Genomic DNA, 19,462 nt, shown 5'->3' with positions numbered 1-19,462 from the left:
TCCCTGCTGTCAAGGAGCTTACCTGTAATCATGGTAGCCAGAGCCCAGAATAATTCAAAGAAGAAAGATTACTTATAGTTTTATCATAAAGACCATTTTCTCACGTTCTGAGAATTAATTTTTTTAACAGCATAATTATGTGGTGAATTTTATTTTCTTCATTTGCACAAAAGGAGAATCTTGGAGATGAAGATGCATGTTTCTTTATATTAATTTCGTAAATAAAGTTAAGTCTTTCAAAAACTATAGTTTGAAAGGCTGCTATCTTCCAGCACTGTTTTAAGTATAATTGCAGTTAGAAAAATGGATCAGAAACAGATCCTGGGGCTGGCCCCGAGGCTTAGCGGTTAAGTGCGCGCGCTCCGCTGCTGGCGGCCCGGGTTCGGATCCCGGGTGCGCACTGACGTACCGCTTCTCCGGCCATGCTGAGGCCACATCCCACATACAGCAACTAGAAAGATGTGCAACTATGACATACAACTATCTACTGGGGCTTTGGGGGAATAAATAAATAAATAAATAAATAAAATTAAAAAAAAAAAAGAAAGAAACAGATCCTGACCTCAAGGCATAGTGGATTATAGGAAATACACCAAGGACAGAAGAATGAAAGAGAAACATCTGGAAAATAGGCTTTGCGCCAGTCTCTGTAGTTAATAGAATGAGACAACTGTGTGTGTGTGTGTGTGTGTGTGTGTGTGTGTGTGTATAGCAGGGCAGTACTATTCCCCCAATATAAGTGTTGAAAATTTTGTATTTTCAGTTTTATATTTCTCTAAAAGATTAAAACTTGTACTCGTTTTAGTATCTTCTCTCTCCAGCTCAGAGTGTGGAAATAGTCTCTGGTAAGAGTTTCCTAAAATCCATGCCTTACTAATATTTTAGGTGATTATATACCTGGGATTTCCTAGTCTCTTTCTTATCTAGAGGCTTCCTAATTTTTCCTAACAAGAATGATGATATGGAAATAATTGATAAATGCATTAAAATTTCCCTATAGAATAATGAAAAGCTAGTATCTGAAAGGATACATAGATTTATGAAATAAATATTACATTAATATTACATTTAAAAGTTGAAGAAAAATGAGAACTTAGGAACAGAAACTCATCAAATGTTTTAATCAATTACTGATATTTTGATTTATGCTATACAAAAGCCTCAGTTGTTAGGAACACAAACAATGATAAGTCCTCAAATGGGTAAGTTGTCTCATTTCTGTTTTACTGGTGTAAAAATGAAAACATAAAGATCGTGTGGCCTTTCCACCTACTGAGTTATTAGCTTAAGTGAAAAGGGGCCCAGGCTTGCTGACTGGTGCATTACCAGTGGTTACCGCTGTGGTTTATGGAACAACTGGAATTAGATAGGGCCGCAAAAAAAACGATTATAGGGAGTTTTAAACCTTGACTCTTGTGAGAAGGTCAATTGTGTATTTCTTTTGCTTTGCTTTGTAGTTACCAGCTGACAAGTGGATACAAGCCTGCCCCAATGGACCTGAGCTTTATCAAACTCACCCCGTCTCAGGAAGCGATGGTGGACAAGCTGGCAGAAAATGCTCATAATGTGTGGGCCCGGGATCGAATCCGGCAAGGCTGGACTTACGGCATCCAGCAGGTACGTGGGAACTTAGCTCTATGGCACGAGGGCTGAGATTTACGTAAGAGGGAATCAGTATTATTTGTAACAGAAGAGATTAAATAATGACTGTTTTAAAACCTATATAGATATTTTAATGTATATTTGTGCTAAAGCACCTGTTTCATGCTGGACTTAAGTCAGACGACCCCAACTCTGGGTGCTATCGTGAGGTACGCAGTGAATATTACCAGAACGGTGATTTATAATGTGGTTTTGTGGCATTTCTCTCTCTGAGGTTGTATTTTAGGAGAAACTTTCGAAATGTGAGAAGATTGAGATAAAAGAACAATAAAAGAAGTCCACAATTCCTTATTTAGAACCCCTGGGGCCAGGTGAATTTCAGAATCCAGATATTTTTTGGTTTTCAGAATCCTGATGTGATGATGTATTACATGTTGCATCGCACCCTCAGCAGGGCAGCAGACTATAAATTGCTGTTTGTTCAGTGCGATGTGGGCATGATAATACCGAGAGGGATAAATAAAGACTAGAAACAGCCTTGCATCAGTTCAGATCATATTTTGCCACCAAATGAGTTTTTGTTAAACTTAATAAAAAATGAGTTTTCTGGATTTCAGAATCATGGATCTCTATTAATGGTCGCACTCATGGGAGTAACTAACAGTCACTGAGTGCATATTGAGGCAGCACAGCAGAGGGGTTAAGAGCAAATTTTAGGCTTGCCTGTTAGTGACCTTGGTCAGGCTACTTAAATTAAATTCCCTGTGCCACTGTTTTCCTCATCAGTAAATTATTTAACTTCATTATATAATTTATGTATGCAAAAGGCTTACGACAGTGCCTGGCATCTAACAAATACTGTACAACAGTCTGTTATTGTTATTGGATACTGGTCACTATGCTTAGAGTTTTACATGTATTTTCTTCTTTACCTATCACAACAATTCCATGAAGGATGCACAGTTTTTATTCCCACTGCACATATGGTGAACAGGGAGCCTTAGAGAGAGCCATTTGCCCAATTCTACGCAGAGGGCGGAACCAGGTTGGGATCGAGCCTTCTGACTCCAGAACCATAATTCTTCACTTCTTGATCACAATGCAGTGCCTCTTGCCAGCTCATGGTGGCTTGCCTTTTCTTAAAGATTTTCAGGAATAAGATGGAGTGTTACTTATAGGCTTAGACTATGGTTTGGTATAAAGCCTAAACTTTGGTGTGAAAAATGTATTTCCAAAATCTTTCTAAGCCAGTGACTTTTGTCATTCGGAAGGCTAAAGAAAACTTAAATAGCTTTAATTTACCTGATAAGATGATATTTTTATATTGAATTAAACTGGTTGTAACTGATGAGAATGTCAACACTAAATCTGCTTTAGCATTTGTGTGTGTGAGTGTGCGTGCGTGTGTGAACCTGAACCTTGAACCACAGGAGAATAAGGAGTACATAATTGCTCTCTGCCGAAGGAGGGCTTACTTGCCTTGAAGACCATGTGGTTCTGTCAGACAAACCAGGATTTCCTGGAGGGTGCTCCTGCCTTGTGCATGTGGTTCCTTTCCTCGTAAAAACACAAGGCTCTAGGGGCCGGCCCCGTGGCTTAGCGGTTAAGTGCATGTGCTCCGCTACTGACGGCCCGGGTAAGGATCTGGGCGCGCACCGTTGCACCGCTTGTCCGGCCATGCTGAGACAGCGTCCCACATACAACAACTAGAAGGATGTGCAGCTATGGCATACAACTATCTACTGGGGCTTTGGGGAGAAAAAGGGGAAGAGAAAAAAAGGAGGAGGATTGGCAATAGATGTTAGCTCAGAGCTGGTCTTCCTCAGCAAAAAGAGGAGGACTGGCATGAATGTTAGCTCAGGGCTGATCTTCCTCACAAAAAAAAAAAAACACAAGGCTCTCATTTGAACCATTCTCCATCCCCTCTCCCAGCTGCCCCTCCCGTCCCTTCACCACATTCCCCACTGACATAGCACACGTTTGCTGGATTATTTGAATGAGTGTTGTCTTTCATTTTTCGTCACCATCTTGTTAACATAATCTAATTCAGAACTAGATTGTAAACTCCTTGAGAGCAGGGGTTTACTTCAGATACCTCTTCTTTGTCTCTCTAGCTTGATTTCAAACATTAGTGTGCATGGAAATCCCTGGGGAGCTCTTTTTAACAGTCAGATTCCCAGGATACCATTTCCAGAGAGTATGGTTCATTAGAGGCTTCTGAATTTCTATATGGGAAGAGTTGGGGGGCAGCAAGCATGTTGAAAGGGAACGGCGCAGGCTCGTGTGTCTTGAAGCTGCCCCGGCAGTGCAAGCACTCTGTTTACACTGCTTGTTTATTCTTGCCTGCCAAGCAACCCAGATGATTTTGACTTTGTGTCAGTAGGTGTGCATGTATTCAAGATTAGGTATTTAGTACAAATTTGCTAGAGAGAGGGAAGAAGAAAGTAGGAAACAGCTTTTTCCTTGCTCCTAGCCAACCAGAACAGACCCTGTCCACCACAAAGCTTGTTTTTTTGAGAAGGTTTGGGACTGTCCACAGCCTCCTAATTCTTCTTCAAGCTAAGGTAAATTGAGAATTGAGTGTGGGCTTGAAATATGGAGCAGAGTCTCAGTGAGTGAAGGAAAAGAAGCGATGTCTTAAGTAGTAGTGCCCCAAAGATTTGCTGTCGTTGGTGCACCTCCACCTCCCGTGAGAGAAAGTTTTCTACTTTACTCTAAAATTAGAGATCCTTTTGCCAAGATAGCAAGATAGCCTGTTTTCTTGCTTTGTCAACACCATTTTAACCTCATTTTAAACTTGGAGCCTCTTTTACAATAGACATGTTGTGAGTTTTCTAGTTATGTCGGTCCTCCTGGTATTACCTGGTATCACTGGTTGATGGAGTCAACTTAATGCATATTTTTCAAGCTATTTGAGGTCATAGAATGGCCTTTTGTAACACGCTGGGTTTTTTCTTAAGAAGGGACAGCAGCCTTGTGTTGTCCATTGACACAAAATCACTGAGAAGTGACCAGTACTAATTTGACTCCTTTTGTAACAAAAACTTGTCAGTCAACTGTGCAAGGAAATTATATGTTCTCTGAGTTAACCCATTGCCTTGTGACCATGGCAGATGGAAGATGGTTAAAGAGATCCTTCAACTTGGCTTTTGTTATTGCTGTTGTTATTTTTACTTTTTCTTCTCATAGAGGGGGCCTGCTTTAAATTGATGCAGTTATTCATTTGATTAAATCTTTTATATTGATAGTGGTTCAGTAACTTGTATTGCCTGAGAAGACAAAGGAAACATGGAAGGGGCAGTGTTTACCCTCAGAGGCTCTACATTTTGATGTATTTGGTGGCTGTCTCATTTCCAAAAGCTGTTGGTATTGCATTGATGACCATGAACCTTTTTTCTTCCTGTAGGATGTAAAGAACAGAAGAAACCCTCGCCTTGTTCCCTACGCCCTTCTAGATGACCGAACCAAGAAGTCAAACAAGGACAGCCTCCGTGAGGCCGTGCGCACGCTGCTGGGGTATGGCTACAACCTGGAGGCGCCAGATCAAGACCATGGTATTTTGGTTTTGCTTTGTTCTCCTATGGTTGCAAAATCCTGTAGTAGTTCTTTAAAGCCAAATAAATGAGTAAAAGGGGGAGTACAAGACACAGTGCTTTAGTCTAAGTATATAATTTAGGTCAGTAGATTTTTTTTTCCTGGACACTTGAAGAATTAGATCCGTCTCTGGGCAGAGTGGCTCAGGTCTGCAGTGATTCTGCAGGGGGAAGAAATGGGTTTACCTTCCTGAAGAGTCTGAGGTGAACATTTAACTCTGATTCTGATACTTTCTGGAACTCTCCTTCAGAAGAGCTGGTTTTAGTTGTTTATGGGAGTAAACCTATAGTGGGAGCTAGTGTTTTCTAAGCCTTCATTATTTATCCTCATACATACAGGTATTTTGCTTTAAGGAAACCACATTAGAACAGGCACCTGAAGGGAACCGGCCCCGTGGCTTAGCAGTTAAGTGCGCGTGCTCCACTACTGGTGGCCCGGGTTCGGATCCCAGGCGCGCACTGACGCACCACTTGTCTGGCCATGCTGAGGTGGTGTCCCACATACAGCAACTAGCAGGGTGTGCAGCTACGACATACAACTATCTACTGGAGCTTTGGGGAGAAAAAGGGGGAGAAAGGAGGAGGATTGGCAATAGCTGTTAGCTTAGTGTCGGTCTTCCTCAGCAAAAAGAGGAGGATTGGCATGGATGTTAGCTCACGGCTGATCTTCCTCACAAAAAAAAAAAAAAAGAAAGAAAGAATAGGCACCTGATAAAGATATGTTGAATAAATGGATTTTTAAAGGTTCTAAAAAGAACACATTTCCCTTAAATAATACCTTTTAAGAATATGTTTAAAATGATTAACTCCTTAATCCTTTGCTCCTGCAGTTTGAGTTGATATTAATATCCATATTTTAAAGTTTGCAAAAATGAAATGAGGTCTGTGTTTCATTATCATGCTGGTATTTTTTTGATAGGACTTTTTAAAAAATCTATCCCAAATTTCCTGACTAATATTTTCAGTGTAGTATCTGTGCATAGGAATCTGGACCTTAAATAGTAGTAATAGCTAATATTTATATGGTACTTATCATGTGCAGCAAGTGTTTATAAGACCTTTACAATTATCATTTAATCCTCACAGTAACTCTATGAGGAGGGTCCATGTATTATACCCATTTTACAGATAAGGAAACTGAGATTCAGAGACCTCTGTGTCTTCCTGTTTACTAAGTGGTAGATGCAGGATCCCAACCCCAGACTTTCTGATTCCAAATTGCAGTCCTGGAAGTTGAATCAGCATGTAGTTAGCATCTCGACAGCTCTTAGTGCTGAATCCTTATATTTGCTGCAAATAAAATTAGGTATCTTCTTGATAACAGTAATATTCATAATCATAATATAACTTCTTGTTTATCTTGAGGTCAGCTTTGTAGCAACAAATATTTGGTAGACTCATTATGAAGCAGATGCTGCTAGGTATGCAAGATACTGAAACGATCCCTGTCTTAAGGAGTATGTAGTCCACACGACCACTGGGTTGGAAGTAGATGATAAAAGGCTTCTAACCAAGACATAACCATCAGAAAGAGTTCTACAACTGTCTGGTCTAGAATAAGCCCTCAAAGCTAATTGGATCTTTTTTAATTATATTTTTAAATTAAGGTATAATTTACATATAATAAGATGCAGTGTTCAATTTGGTGAATTTTGACAATTGTACACAGGAAAAGAACCACCACCCAAAACAACATGTAGAACATTTTCTTCATCAGAGAGACTTTCCTCCTGCCCCCAACAAAGTAACCCCTTTCTAAATTCTGTCATCACAGATTAATTTTGTCTGTTGTACTTTGCATTAATGTAATCACTACATATATTTTATTTTTGTATCTGCCTTCTTTTGCTCAACATAATGTTTTTGTGATCGTACATTTTTTTTTTGTATGTATCACAGAATTAATTGCTGAGTAGTGTTCCACTGTACTAATAAACCACAATTTGCTTATCCTTTCTCCTATGGTTAAAGGTCTGGGTGATTCCAGTTTCTGTCTATTATGAATAAGGCTGCTATGAATATTTATAGACAAGTCTTTGTGTAGATTTATACTTTCATTTCTCTTAGGGTATATGCTTAGGAGTAAAATCGCTGGGTCATAGGACAGATGTATGCTTCACTTTATAAGAAACTTCCAAATGGCTCTGCAAATTTACCCCCATGAACAATATATGAGGGTGCCAGTTGCTCCTACCTCCTGGCCAAGAATTGGTAGTACGTCTTTCTGATTTTAGCCATTCTGGTAGATGGGAATTGGTATCTTATTGTAGTTTTAATTTGCATTTTCCTCGTGAATAATAATGTTGACATCTTATCCTATACTTATCAACCATTGGTATATCTTCTTTTATGAGGTGTCTGTTCAAATCTTTTATCCATTTAAAAAACTGGGTTGTTTTGTCATCTTTTCATTGAATTGTAGGTTTTATGTATGTATTCTGGATATAAGAACTATGTCAGATATTAGGAATATCTTCTTCCAGTTTGTGGGGTGCTTTTTCATTTTCTTAATGAGATCTTTCAAAGAACAGACATTCTTAATTTTGATGAGGTCCATTTATTATTTTTTCTCTTTATGGTTGTATGTTTTATGCCCTAAGAAATCTTTGCCTATGCGAAACCAGAGATTCTCTCTTACATTTTCTTCCAGAACTTTTATTGTTTTAACTTTTTTGTTTAGGTCTGTGATCTAGTTTGAGTTAATTTTTGTGTATGATGTGAGGTTAAGTCAAGGTTCATTTTCTGTCCAGATAGACATCCAGCTGTCCCAGCACCATTCGTTGGAACAATTATCCTTTCCCATTAAATTACCTTGGCACCTTTGTCAAATATCTATTGACCATTCTGTTCCATTGATCTATATGTCTATCCTTAAGCCAATACCACACCATCTTTATTATTATCACCTTATAACAAATCTTAAAATCAGATAGGGTGAGTCTTCTAACTTCTTTCTTCTTTTTTAAGAGTTTCTTCACTCTCCTTTTTCCTTCACATTTCTATATACATTTTAGATTCAACTTGTAAATTTGATTTTGATGGGATTACAGTTGAATTTATAGATCAGTTTGTGGAGAATTGACATTTTAATAATATTTAGTCTACCAATTCATGACCATGGTGCATCCTCCATTATTTTGGTCCTCATTAGTTTATCTCAGCATTGTTTTGTAGTTTTCAGAGTAGAGGTTTTGCCCATTATTTGTTAGATTTATCTGATATATATATTTTTTTTTTTTTTGCTGAGGAAGACTGGCCCTGAGCTAGTATCTGTTGCCAATCTTCTTTTTTTTTTGGCTTGAGGAAGATTTGCCCTGAGCTAACATCTGTGCCAGTCTTCCTCTATTTTTCACGTGGGTTGCTGCCACAGCATGGCTGATGAGCAGTGCGGGTCCGCGCCCAGGATCCAAACCTGCGAACCCAGGCTGCCAAAGCAGAGCATGCCGAACTTTAACCACTGTGCCACAGGGCTGGCCTCAAGATTCATCTGATATTTTTGATACTATTGTAAATGAAATTAGTTTTAATTTCATTTCATCTTCCAGTTGTTCATTGTGAATATGGGAAACAATTGATATTTGTATATTGACCTTATATCCTATGATCTGGCTAAATTTGTCAGATTTTTTTTTTGTAATGAAGAATTACAATGTTGAATAGAAGTGGTGAGAGAGGTTATCCTACCTTATTCCCAATCTTAAGGGAAAAAGTTTCAATGTTGCACCATTAAGTATGATGTAAACTATAGGCTTTTTATAAATGCCCTTTGTCAGGTTGAAGAAATTCTCTTTTATTCCTAGTTTGTTGGGAACTTTTATCATGAATGGAGTGTTGAATTTTGCCATTTATTGAGATTGTATATTTTTATCCTTTATTCTGCTCATAATGTGAATAACATTGATTTTTGAGTGTTGAAACAAGTTCGCATTTCTAGTATAACTTTTACTTGAGTCTTCAAGGAAAGAGTTAATTATGGTCAGTATCCAAGAAGGGGAGTACATTTTATGCCATACAAAGAAATGTGCAGTATATGCCAGAAAAAAAAATAATCACTGATGATTATTTTTTAAAGACATTATCAGTTAATGGCATAAACTGTGTCAGTTATGCAGTTTAACAGTTTGTGCCATATCTGATGTATTCACTTTTAGGGAGAACTTTATTCCAAGATGATGCTGGATAAGATATTATTCTGATGACATATAATGTTTTATACTATTTACAACCATAATATAATTTCATCTTATGTTAAGGCCCCTGCGAGGCAATTTATTACTACCTTATAGTTACCTACTTTCTTGTGACTTACCTGAATTTCAAGAAGAAAGAAAAGGAGCTTATATTTACAAAATCCATGTTTGGGTTACATGTTACTTCTATATTTCAAATCATCCTAATTTTGATTTGATTTTAATACATAGTTATTGAACATCTATTGTGCCTAGTTCTGGGGATTCAAAAATGAATAAAACAATTTTTGCCCACAGGTAGCTCTCAGGGTAGGCAGGAAAGATAGACTAAATTGTCAACACTGTTATATGGTGTAAGCATTAGTGCCCAACTGTTACAGCACAGAGTTTAATTCAGCTTGGTGGAGAAATGTTCATAGAGGAGGTATATTAGTTATCTATTGCTGTGTAACAGATTTCACCACCAAACTTGATGGCTTAAAACACCAAACATTTCTTATCTCAAAGCTTCTGTGGTTATGAATTTGTGAGTGGATTAGTCAGGTGGTTCTGGATCTTGGTCTCTCTTGAGTTTGTTACCAAGTTGACCAGAGCTGCAGTCAGCTGAAGATTTCAGTGGGGCTGGAGGATTTGCTTCTAAGATAGTTCACTTGCATGATTATTGGCTAAAGGACTCAGTTTCTCTCTGGCTGTTGGCAAGAAGCCTAAGTTCCTTGTCACATAGACCTCCTTATGGAGATGCTTGAGTGCCCTCACATGGCAGCTGGCTCCCTCTAGAGTGAATAATCTAAGAGATAGTGTGAGGAAGAAGCCTCAGTGCCTGTTATAATTACTTCTACCATATTCTGTTTGTTAGAAGTGAGTCACTAAATGCAGCCCACACTCAAGCCCACATATTTTGAAAGGAGGTGTGACAAAATTTTTGTAGACATGTTTTAAAACCACCAAGGTACGTAAAGCTAGGGTAAAATTTAGAAGGATAAGTAGGAATCAACTAGGTTCATGTCTTCCAGGCAGAGAGGATGGTATGTGCAAAGGCTTGGAGGCACAAGGGGGATTGCATATGAAAATTTTAGATAGCTTTGCATGGCCAAATGTAGAGTGGAGTTTGAGAAGTGGCAGGAAATGAATTAGAAGAGGCAGATATTGAAAGAGAAATTTTTCTACTTAAAAAAATTACTCTAGTGGCTCTTTGGAGAATGGGCTGAATGTGAACAAAACTGGAGGTGGGGACAGCACTTTGGTGGCTATGAAAGAAGTTTCGATGAGGAGTGTTAAAGGCCTGATCTTAGACAATACTGTGAATAGAGAGAATAGGACGGAATTGTTTGACATTTAGAAATAGAATCAGCAGAAGGACAAAAGAGTTGTCTGGGATGGTTTCTGGGTTAATAGATGTCAAGTACATCCACATTCACAGGGAACACAGGAATTGAAGCAGAAAGAGATGGGGTATTGGGAGATTCGGAGTTTGATTTTAAACATTTTGAGTTTGAGTTGCATGTGAGACAACTAGACAGAGCTACCAGGACTCAATTACATATATAAATACAAAACTGAGACTATTGCTAGAGAGAAAGAGAGGGTTAGAGATTTCATATTTTTAGTGGGAGAAATTTGGACTATTTTATATGCTGAGAGAAGAACCAGTAGAAAGGGAGAGGTTGAAAATAAAGGAGAGGAGCTTGATGAAGTGTGGTCTCTTAAGGGGGTGGTGAGTAGAATGAATTCAGAGCATGGGTGAAGGGATTGGCCTTATATCAGAGGGAGAACACCTGCTCCCCTAAGTTTGGTGGGAAAGAAGTAAGGATTGAAGAGAATGCAGAAACCTCTGTTCATGGAAAATCGGAAGGAAACTGAGGGAGTTCTTGCTGTGCAGTTACTATTTTCTGTTGATGTATAAAATGAGCTTTTTTGCTAAGGGGGAAGACTGGGAGAGGGCTAGACTCTGTTGGAAGCCTTGAAGAGAGCAATAAAGATTTGCTGAAGGTAGAATTCTAGGTTGACCTTTTTTCCTTCAGCCCTTTGTATATGTCATCACACTGCCTTCTGGCCTCCATGTTTTCTGATGAAACATTGGCTGTTACTCTTATTAAGGATCCTCATATGTGATGTGCTGCTTCTCTCTTGGTGCTTTCAAGATTCTGTCTTTCTCTTGCCATAGTTTGATCGTGATGTGTCTTATGTGAATTTCTTTGAGTTTGTCCAACTTGGATTTTGTTGCGCTTTTTGGATATGTACATTAATGTTTTTCATCAAATTTGGAAAATGTTTGGTCATTATTTCTGTAAATATTCTTCCTGCCCTTTTCTCTCTCCTCTCCTTCAGAGACTTCCATTATGTGTATGTTTGGACACTTGATTGTATCCTACAGGCCTCTGAAGTTGTGCTTATTTTTCTTCATTCCCGTTTTTCTTTCTGTTTTTCATACTCGATAACCTCAATAGAGCTATCTTCAAATTCATTGATGCCTTTTGCCGGCTCAAACCTGCTATTGAGCCCCTCTAGTGAATTATTTTATTTATTTATTTATTTTTTCCCCCAAAGCCCCAGTAGATAGTTGTATGTCATAGCTGCACATCCTTTTAGTTGCTGTATGTGTGACGTGGCCTCAGCATGGCCAGAGAAGCGGTGCGTTGGTGCGCGCCTGGGATCCGAACCCGGGCCACCAGCAGCGGAGCGCGTGCACTTAACCACTAAGCCACGGGGCTGGCCCCTGTAGTGAATTTTTAATTTCAGTTATTGTACTTTTCAACTCCAGAATTTGTTTGGTTCTTTTTTATAATTTCAGTCTCTTTATTCATATTCTCTATTTGGTGAGACATCATTCTCATACTTTCCCTTAGTTTTTTAGACCTGGTTCCTTTTAGTTCTTTGAACATATTTAAAATAGCTAATTTAAAATTTTTGTCTAATAAGTCCAATATCTAGGCTTACTCAGGAACAATTAATATTGACTGCTTTTTTCTCCCTGTATAATGAGACATACTTTCTAGTCTCTTTGCATGTTTCATTATTTTTGTTGAAAACTGGACATTTCAACTGCAGTTGAAAACTGCAACTCTGGATTTTCCCCTCACCCAGGATTTGTTATTGTAGTTGTTGTCATTGTTGTTGTTTGCCTAATTACTTTTCTTTTTTTGGTGGGGGGGGGAGGAAGATTAGCCCTGGGCTAACATCTGTTGCCAGTCCTACTCTTTTTGCTGAGGAAGATTGGCCCTGGGTTATCTGTGCCCATCTTCCTCTACTTTATACGTGGGATGCCTGCCACAGCATGGCTTGGTAAGTGGTGTGTAGGTCCATGCCTGGGATCTGAACCTGCAAACCCTAGGCCACCGAAGCGGAGTGCACGAACTTAACCACTACACCACTGGGCCGGCCCCTAATGACTTTTCTTAACTAGTTTTTTAGCGTTTGTTTTGTCTGTCAAGTGAGGCCACTGAAGTCTCTTTTTTATCAGTTTAGTGGTCAGCTAGCAATTAGACAGAGACTTCCTTAAATGCCTGGGACTTAAAAATCTCCTAGTCTTTGTTGAAGGAGGGGCTCTGTGTGCATGTTGGGACATGCCTTTGACACTCAACCAGTCTTCGCCTTAGCCTTCATTTACTGCTTGTGCAGAGCCTCAGGGTCTTCCAGAGGTGAGAACTTAGGGCCCTTTCAGGTTTTTCACGAACACATGCACAACCCTGGGCATGACCGTGGCTTTCTAGATTGCTACAGTTGCATTGGAACTTTTCACAGCATGTTGTGGACATCTCATTCTCCAGCTTTTATTTTTAAATTTTTTGGTCAGCTTGTTGTTTGCCTCAACTGTTATTGCCACCTCAAGCAGCTGCAATGTTAAAACAATTGCCTCTGATTATTTTTAATAAATGTCCCTGTAGGGGAGGAAGATAATTCATCTACCCTCTAGGTCCTTCTGGCTGGTCTAAGAATTAAATTGACATGAGACAGAATAACGGGAGAAAATCAAACAAAGTTTAATAACATGTATACATGGGAGAAACCCAGAAAAACTGAGTGACTCACCAGAATGGCTAAGCTGCCACCTTTAATACCATCTTCAGCTCAAGAAACAATTTACATGGAGATGGAAATGCAAATGTTTGTTAAACAAGTGTTTGCTGGGCCACCTGCAGACGATGTGACCTGAGAGACAGAACTTTGATACAATGGGCTTGCTGGTGCCTTCTATCACACCTACTTTACATTATACTATAGTTATCTTATGGTATTAACCCCTTCCTGGAATAGGCCTTCTATCTTAAATTCTTGCAAGCAGTTAGGGGGAAGGTCAAAGTTTCTTTCAGAGTCTTTTGTTCTTAAAAATAATCAAGCCAAAGAGACACATTTTGGGGTAGCAAATTTTGATCCCCCACATCCCTGAGGCAAAGATTGTTTGCATTAGGCAAGCTCTAAGTAGGGTCAAATAAAGATAAGCCTTGCAAATGGGATTTTCCAAGAACTCCCAGAAAGGTAATATAATGACCGTTATCTGTGTATTGGGCTTTGAGGGAGCTCCATCTCTGTTTTGTCCCCTCCAGAGGCTTCTAGGTTGCTGGTTTTCACTATAATTGAGGCACTTTTGGTTTTTAATACACAGTGTAGCTAGAGAGAAGGGGATGGGACTAAGGCAAGCTAAAACACTACTGAACTTGCTGTGCTTACAGACATTCAGCTGTTTTTATTGAATAAACACTCCCCATATTATTGCCAGCATTTGGTTAATTTCTAGAACTCTGAAAATGTTGATTTTGACAGTGTTTTCAAGTGTTCTCATTGCTTTGATGGAGAAGAGGATTTTTGGAGCTCCTTACTCTGTCGTTCCTGCTGATGTCACTCAGTAATAAAGATTAGAAATAGCTGTTTTGTGGGATGGAACAGAGAGCAGGCTGCAAACAGATAAAAAGATTGCAGAGAAACATCACTGGTCCAATTGAGGTTGGAGACTATGAGCTGGTAGTGGTGTCAGTCTGTTGTGTGCGTGTGTTTTCCAGCAAGCTCGGCAGAGCAGGTGTAGTTGTTGAGGATGAAGACAGTGAAATTAGACAAAGATTGGGGTTAACAGAGCAAGTAAGGAGAAGAGTAATAGGCAAGAAGGTGTGGAAAACTGTACACATAAGGAGGGGAAGCCACGGAGGGAGTGAGTGAGTTTGAAGAGTGACTGTGTATAAGGAAATGAGAAAACTGGGAGGAAAAAATGGTGATCAGAAGATGGCATTGTGGGGGAAGAGGGAGAATCCCCCTCTGCCCTTTCCCTTAAGGTTTTTCTGGCTGGCCAAATAATTAACAAGACAGGTTAGCAGGAGAAAATAATATCAAGTGTAATAACATGTATACATGGGAGAAACCAGGGACACTGCGTTTCTCAACACAATAGCAGAAATTCTCGTCTTAAATACCATCTTCAGCCAACGACAAAGGAGGATGTTGGGGGTGGGGGGAGTCAGTTACAGGAGATTACCACTAAAGCACAGTAAACAAGAGTAAGGTTATTATGCAGATTTATGGCCTCACCTTCCACATTGATAAGTTTCTAGAAATGAGGTCATCCCCCCTCTTCCCAATACAGAGAGGGAGATACCTTTACAAATGGAGATTTCCCTTATAAATGTAAATGTTTATCTGGCAACTCCTTGCAGGGCCATCTAGAGAATGTGGCCAGAGAAAGAATTTTTGATAAGATGGACTTGTTGGTGCCTTTCCTATTGTAACATCTATTTTGCATTATATTACAGCCATCAGATAGTAACTCCTTCTTGGAACAGATCTTCTATGTCAAATTCTTTAGGCAGTTAGTGGGGGAGGTCAAATGTCCGTTAGAGAAAACAATCAAGGTAAAGAGATATATTTCAAGGTGGCCAAATCTTGATCTCCCAGAGCATGGTTTCCGAATTTTCAGAATTTAGAGATAGAACCATTGAAAGTTGATTGACAAGGTTCAATCTTATAGAAGTTATGTGAGCAATAAACAGTGAGGCTGGTGTGGTACATTCCAGAATGGAAGCCCAGATCCTGTTTCTGATTCACCTGTGTGTCCTAGAATGCAACAGCATTCATACCTTTGGTAGGGATTCAATTGATCTTTCTGGAAAAAACTAAGAAAGATTAATTTTCCAATTGGAGGAATCAATAAGGGGCAAAAAAGGCATCTGAGTTAGATGTTGAAGGGATCAAAATGTCAGCAAGTAGAGATTAGTGTGAGAAAGGCCAGAGGAGGGTGTATCTGATGTAATGAAGTATAGAAAGAGTTGAGGGAAGATTGACAGTCTAGTTAGGCTAAATTATAGGGTACAAGTTGGGGGAGAACAGTAATGGATGAAAATAGAAGAATTAGGACAAAATATGGAATATCTTGAAAACCCAGCTAAGAAATGTGGATAAATTTCTGCAAAGAGTTCCAGCCCTGGGAAGTTTTAAAGCAAAAGCTTGCTGTGTGATCACAGTTTACAACAGCGATATAGCTATAGCAACATTCGGGAAGAACAGATTGCAGGGGGAGACGCTTGGAGATGGAGAGATGGGTTGGGAGGCTTGGGAAAAATTGTGATTTTCAGAACAGGGATGATGAAAATGGAAATTAAAAGATAGAGGTGAGAGATTTTATGGAATAAAGCAAAATAACTCTGGTAATCACTAAGATAAGATTAAAAACATTAATTTATAATTGGCTATACTCCTCTTGCTGACATTAAAATAAGGTAAGGGTGTAGAAATTTTGATACAATTAAATCTAACCCATTGTAATTAATCAGGGTTATAATTTATTTTCTGTTAGTCGGCAGAATGCTTACAATTCCAATTGAATATGAATTCAGTATTTGAATTATACTATCTTTGGAGTATTGTTCTAAATATTATTTACAACATTGGAAAAAGTAATTTATTCTTATTCATTATAAGGTTTTATCAAGGTTTGAATTGCTTAAGTAGAAGTAATCCCAGGAGAGTAAAAGGATAACTGGTTAATATCAATAATTTTTAAAAAATTATTATATAAATATACCTAAAGGATTCTAGATATGTGTAAAATTTTAGAGACTGCCTGCCTTCCTTTATGGCTTCTTGTATGTAACATAACTTTAATTCATAATTAGATCTTGACTGGCCTCTAGTGGTGTCTTTTCAACGTATGGTTTGGAGTGCTGTGTGTATAGATATTTTAGGCCCCATCTGATCAGTCATTGGTGTGTGCCCTCTCTGTGACAGGATCTGCAAGGTACTGGGAACATGATATTGTATCAGACCTTGCTTTAACTGAGGTTGTTTGTTAAAGGCATAATTCCTGAATTTGTTCTTTGAATACCAGCAGCCCTGATAAAGTATATAAGGAATATGTCTGCTCACTGTTCATTTTTTAATATCAATTATTACTATATTCATTATAACAACATAAAATAATCATTTATATGCCATATTTACATGAGCTGGCTTTGCCTACCAAACATATATGATTGTTGAGTGTTTAAAATCAAGCAAAGCATAAGAATTGCATGTTTGGGGGAGAGCTCTGTGCCTTTGACAGTGGTGCTGCCAATTCGCTATATGCCTGGGCTCCTGCGTCCAGGGCTCTGGAGAGTCTTTGTTCCTGGATTCAGTTCAGCCAGTATTTATAGAGCACCTACTTAGTGTTCAGCTGCCAGATGCTACAGGGTATGCAACAGAAATTTTTTTTTTTTTTGAGCTTTATTTTTTTTATTTTTTTTTTAAATTTTTTGTTTATTGCAGTAACATTGGTTTACAACATTGTAAAAATTTAAGGTGTACATCACTACACCTCCACTTCTGCACAGATTACATCATGTTCACCACCAAAACACCAACTACAACCCATCACCACACACATGTACCGAACCATCCCCTTCACCCCCCTCCCTCCCCCCCGGCAACCACCAATCTAATGTCTGTCCCTATGTGTTTGTTTATTGTTGTTATTATCTACTACTTAATGAAGGAAATCATATGGTATTTGACCTTCTCCCTCTGACTTATTTCACTTTGCATTATACCCTCAATGTCCATCCATGTTGTCACAAATGGCTGGATTTCATCATTTCTTATGGCTGAGTAGTATTCCATTGTATATATATACCACATCTTCTTTATCCATTCATCCCTTGATGGGCATTTAGGTTGCTTCCAAGTCTTGGCTATTGTGAATAACGCTGCAATGAACACAGGGGTGCATGCAACAGAAATTTGTTACCGATTCCCTGGGTCTTTTTTTAAACTTTATGGATCCAGATTTTCATTTAATGTTAGTATTTTATCAGAGAACAGAATGCTGAACTGTTGCTTCTTTAAACCATGGTTGCAAACTCCCTAAACCAATATAAGAAGTATAGAATGTGAGCTATGAACCATGTAGATGTTTGGAGGAAGAGCCATGGAGGTTACAAATCCCTTGCATGGTGGTGTCTATGAATAGCATGTCCATTTCAAGTTCAGGTTGAGTCTCATCAATGAGTGTAAGAATAGTGCAGCAGCTTCAGGTAAGGAAAAAAAAAATACCAGGACTAAGACATTCTGCACTGTTACCTTTTATTGCCACTCGTTTTTTGTATAGTCCCTCTTTATTTTTATTACCTATGTTATTGGATAGGGTTAGTGGTAAATCTTAATACCAAGAGAAATTTGTAATGGACTTTTAAGGAAATTATCTATTATATTTTTATACCAAATTTGCCTCCCAGCATATTTAATTTAAGCCAATATTAAATTTGTTTGCAATCCTTGAGCACACTCTGCATGTTAATGGAATCTGATGTCCTGGAAACAGAAAAAGGAAAAATGACCTGTGAGTTTTTCAGTAGTTTAGTATTCTAAAAAACTGTTCCATACTTAGAAATTGGGGAGTTGAATCTCTTAGTGCAGACTAGAATATAGTGAGTGATTTTATTTGCAAATGTTCACATAATTAAAAGTAAGGATAACTAAATGAGAGCTTTTTTCTTTCCTGAAAAGTAATCTCCAAATATTTGTGTAATTCATAGCTCCTATTCTATATCTCTTAGATTAGTTTTAGGGAAGATTACAATCATGATTTAAGGAAGCAATGGATCACTATGCTGTTTCTTGAGGAAATACTCTGAAAATTTGACTTTTCCTATTTTTTCAGTATTGCAACATTTAGAACTCTCTTCTTAATAACAGTGACATCTTTAAGTATCATAAAATCTGATAATAATTTTTTCCTCAAAAAATATTTTACTATCCTATCTTTCAAAAATCATTCAGCCCTAGGTAAATACATGAGGATTTTTTGCCCTTTGCCATAGGGTTGTTTTTCTCTCTGCTTCAGGCCCCTTTCTGCCCCTAACTTGAATGTATCAAAAGCAAACTTTTTCTCATCAGAGAATTTTGTACATGCTATATGCTCCACATAGTATAATAAATGTTTTATTTTTAAATTGTGTTATGCATTAATTTTTCAGTAAGATATTTGAATGTATTGCATGATGTGTGTGTGTGTGTGTGTGTATGTGTACACACGTGAGCACACACACGGAAGGTGGCATTTTGAATTTATGGCCATCACTTCTGGAAACTTGAGAGTTGCTTGGAGCAGACTAGGTTGTTAGGTGTGTACGTGTGTGTAAATGTGAGGAACAGGTGGAAAAACAGTGTTGCTTATCTGGAAACTTACCCCAGCTTTTGACAGATTTGTCAGCAGGTACAGTTCAGCTGTGTGCCCTACAATCAGCAGAAATGTCTCAGTCCATTTTTCTTACTTCAATCTAATCTTAAATTGATATAGACAATCTAGCTGTGTGTTTATTGGCAACCTTAGAGCTTATCTAGATTATTTTTATACTTCTTATTTGATCATATCAAATCAGTGGTTAACTGTTATTAAACTCTTATTATTTGTAAGGTCTTTCCCAACTGTTGAAAGGAGAACAGATGAGAACTAATATTTAACCAGTACCTGCTACCTCTGTACCAGCTACTGGATGCAGAGTAGAAAGAACGCAGACTGTAGCATTACGCAGCTCCCAAATTCTGCCACCGTTAGCTCTGTGACTTTGGTCAAGTCACTGAAGTTTCCTCCTCTGTATCTAACTTAGATCGCAGTTG

The 19,462-nt window shown here is 38.4% G+C and overlaps 1 protein-coding gene across 3 annotated transcripts in view; it reads left to right on the top strand.

The window, feature by feature from the left end:
• Positions 1-19,462, top strand: part of RYR2 (ryanodine receptor 2) — a 694,605-nt gene that overhangs the window by 431,695 nt on the left and 243,448 nt on the right. For all 3 annotated transcript variants that reach the window (XM_087431907.1, XM_087431906.1, XM_087431905.1), the window contains 2 exons: positions 1,458-1,617; positions 5,009-5,156. In XM_087431907.1, the coding sequence (XP_087288033.1) occupies positions 1,458-1,617; positions 5,009-5,156 (308 nt within the window). The remainder of the gene's footprint in view (positions 1-1,457; positions 1,618-5,008; positions 5,157-19,462) is intronic.

Source organism: Ceratotherium simum, chromosome 6, assembly GCF_057802395.1.
Source record: "Ceratotherium simum simum isolate JZ-2026a chromosome 6, ASM5780239v1, whole genome shotgun sequence".
Lineage (NCBI taxonomy): Eukaryota > Metazoa > Chordata > Mammalia > Perissodactyla > Rhinocerotidae > Ceratotherium > Ceratotherium simum.
Note: the sequence above shows the minus strand (reverse complement) of the source record. Positions and strands in the feature narration are given on the sequence as shown.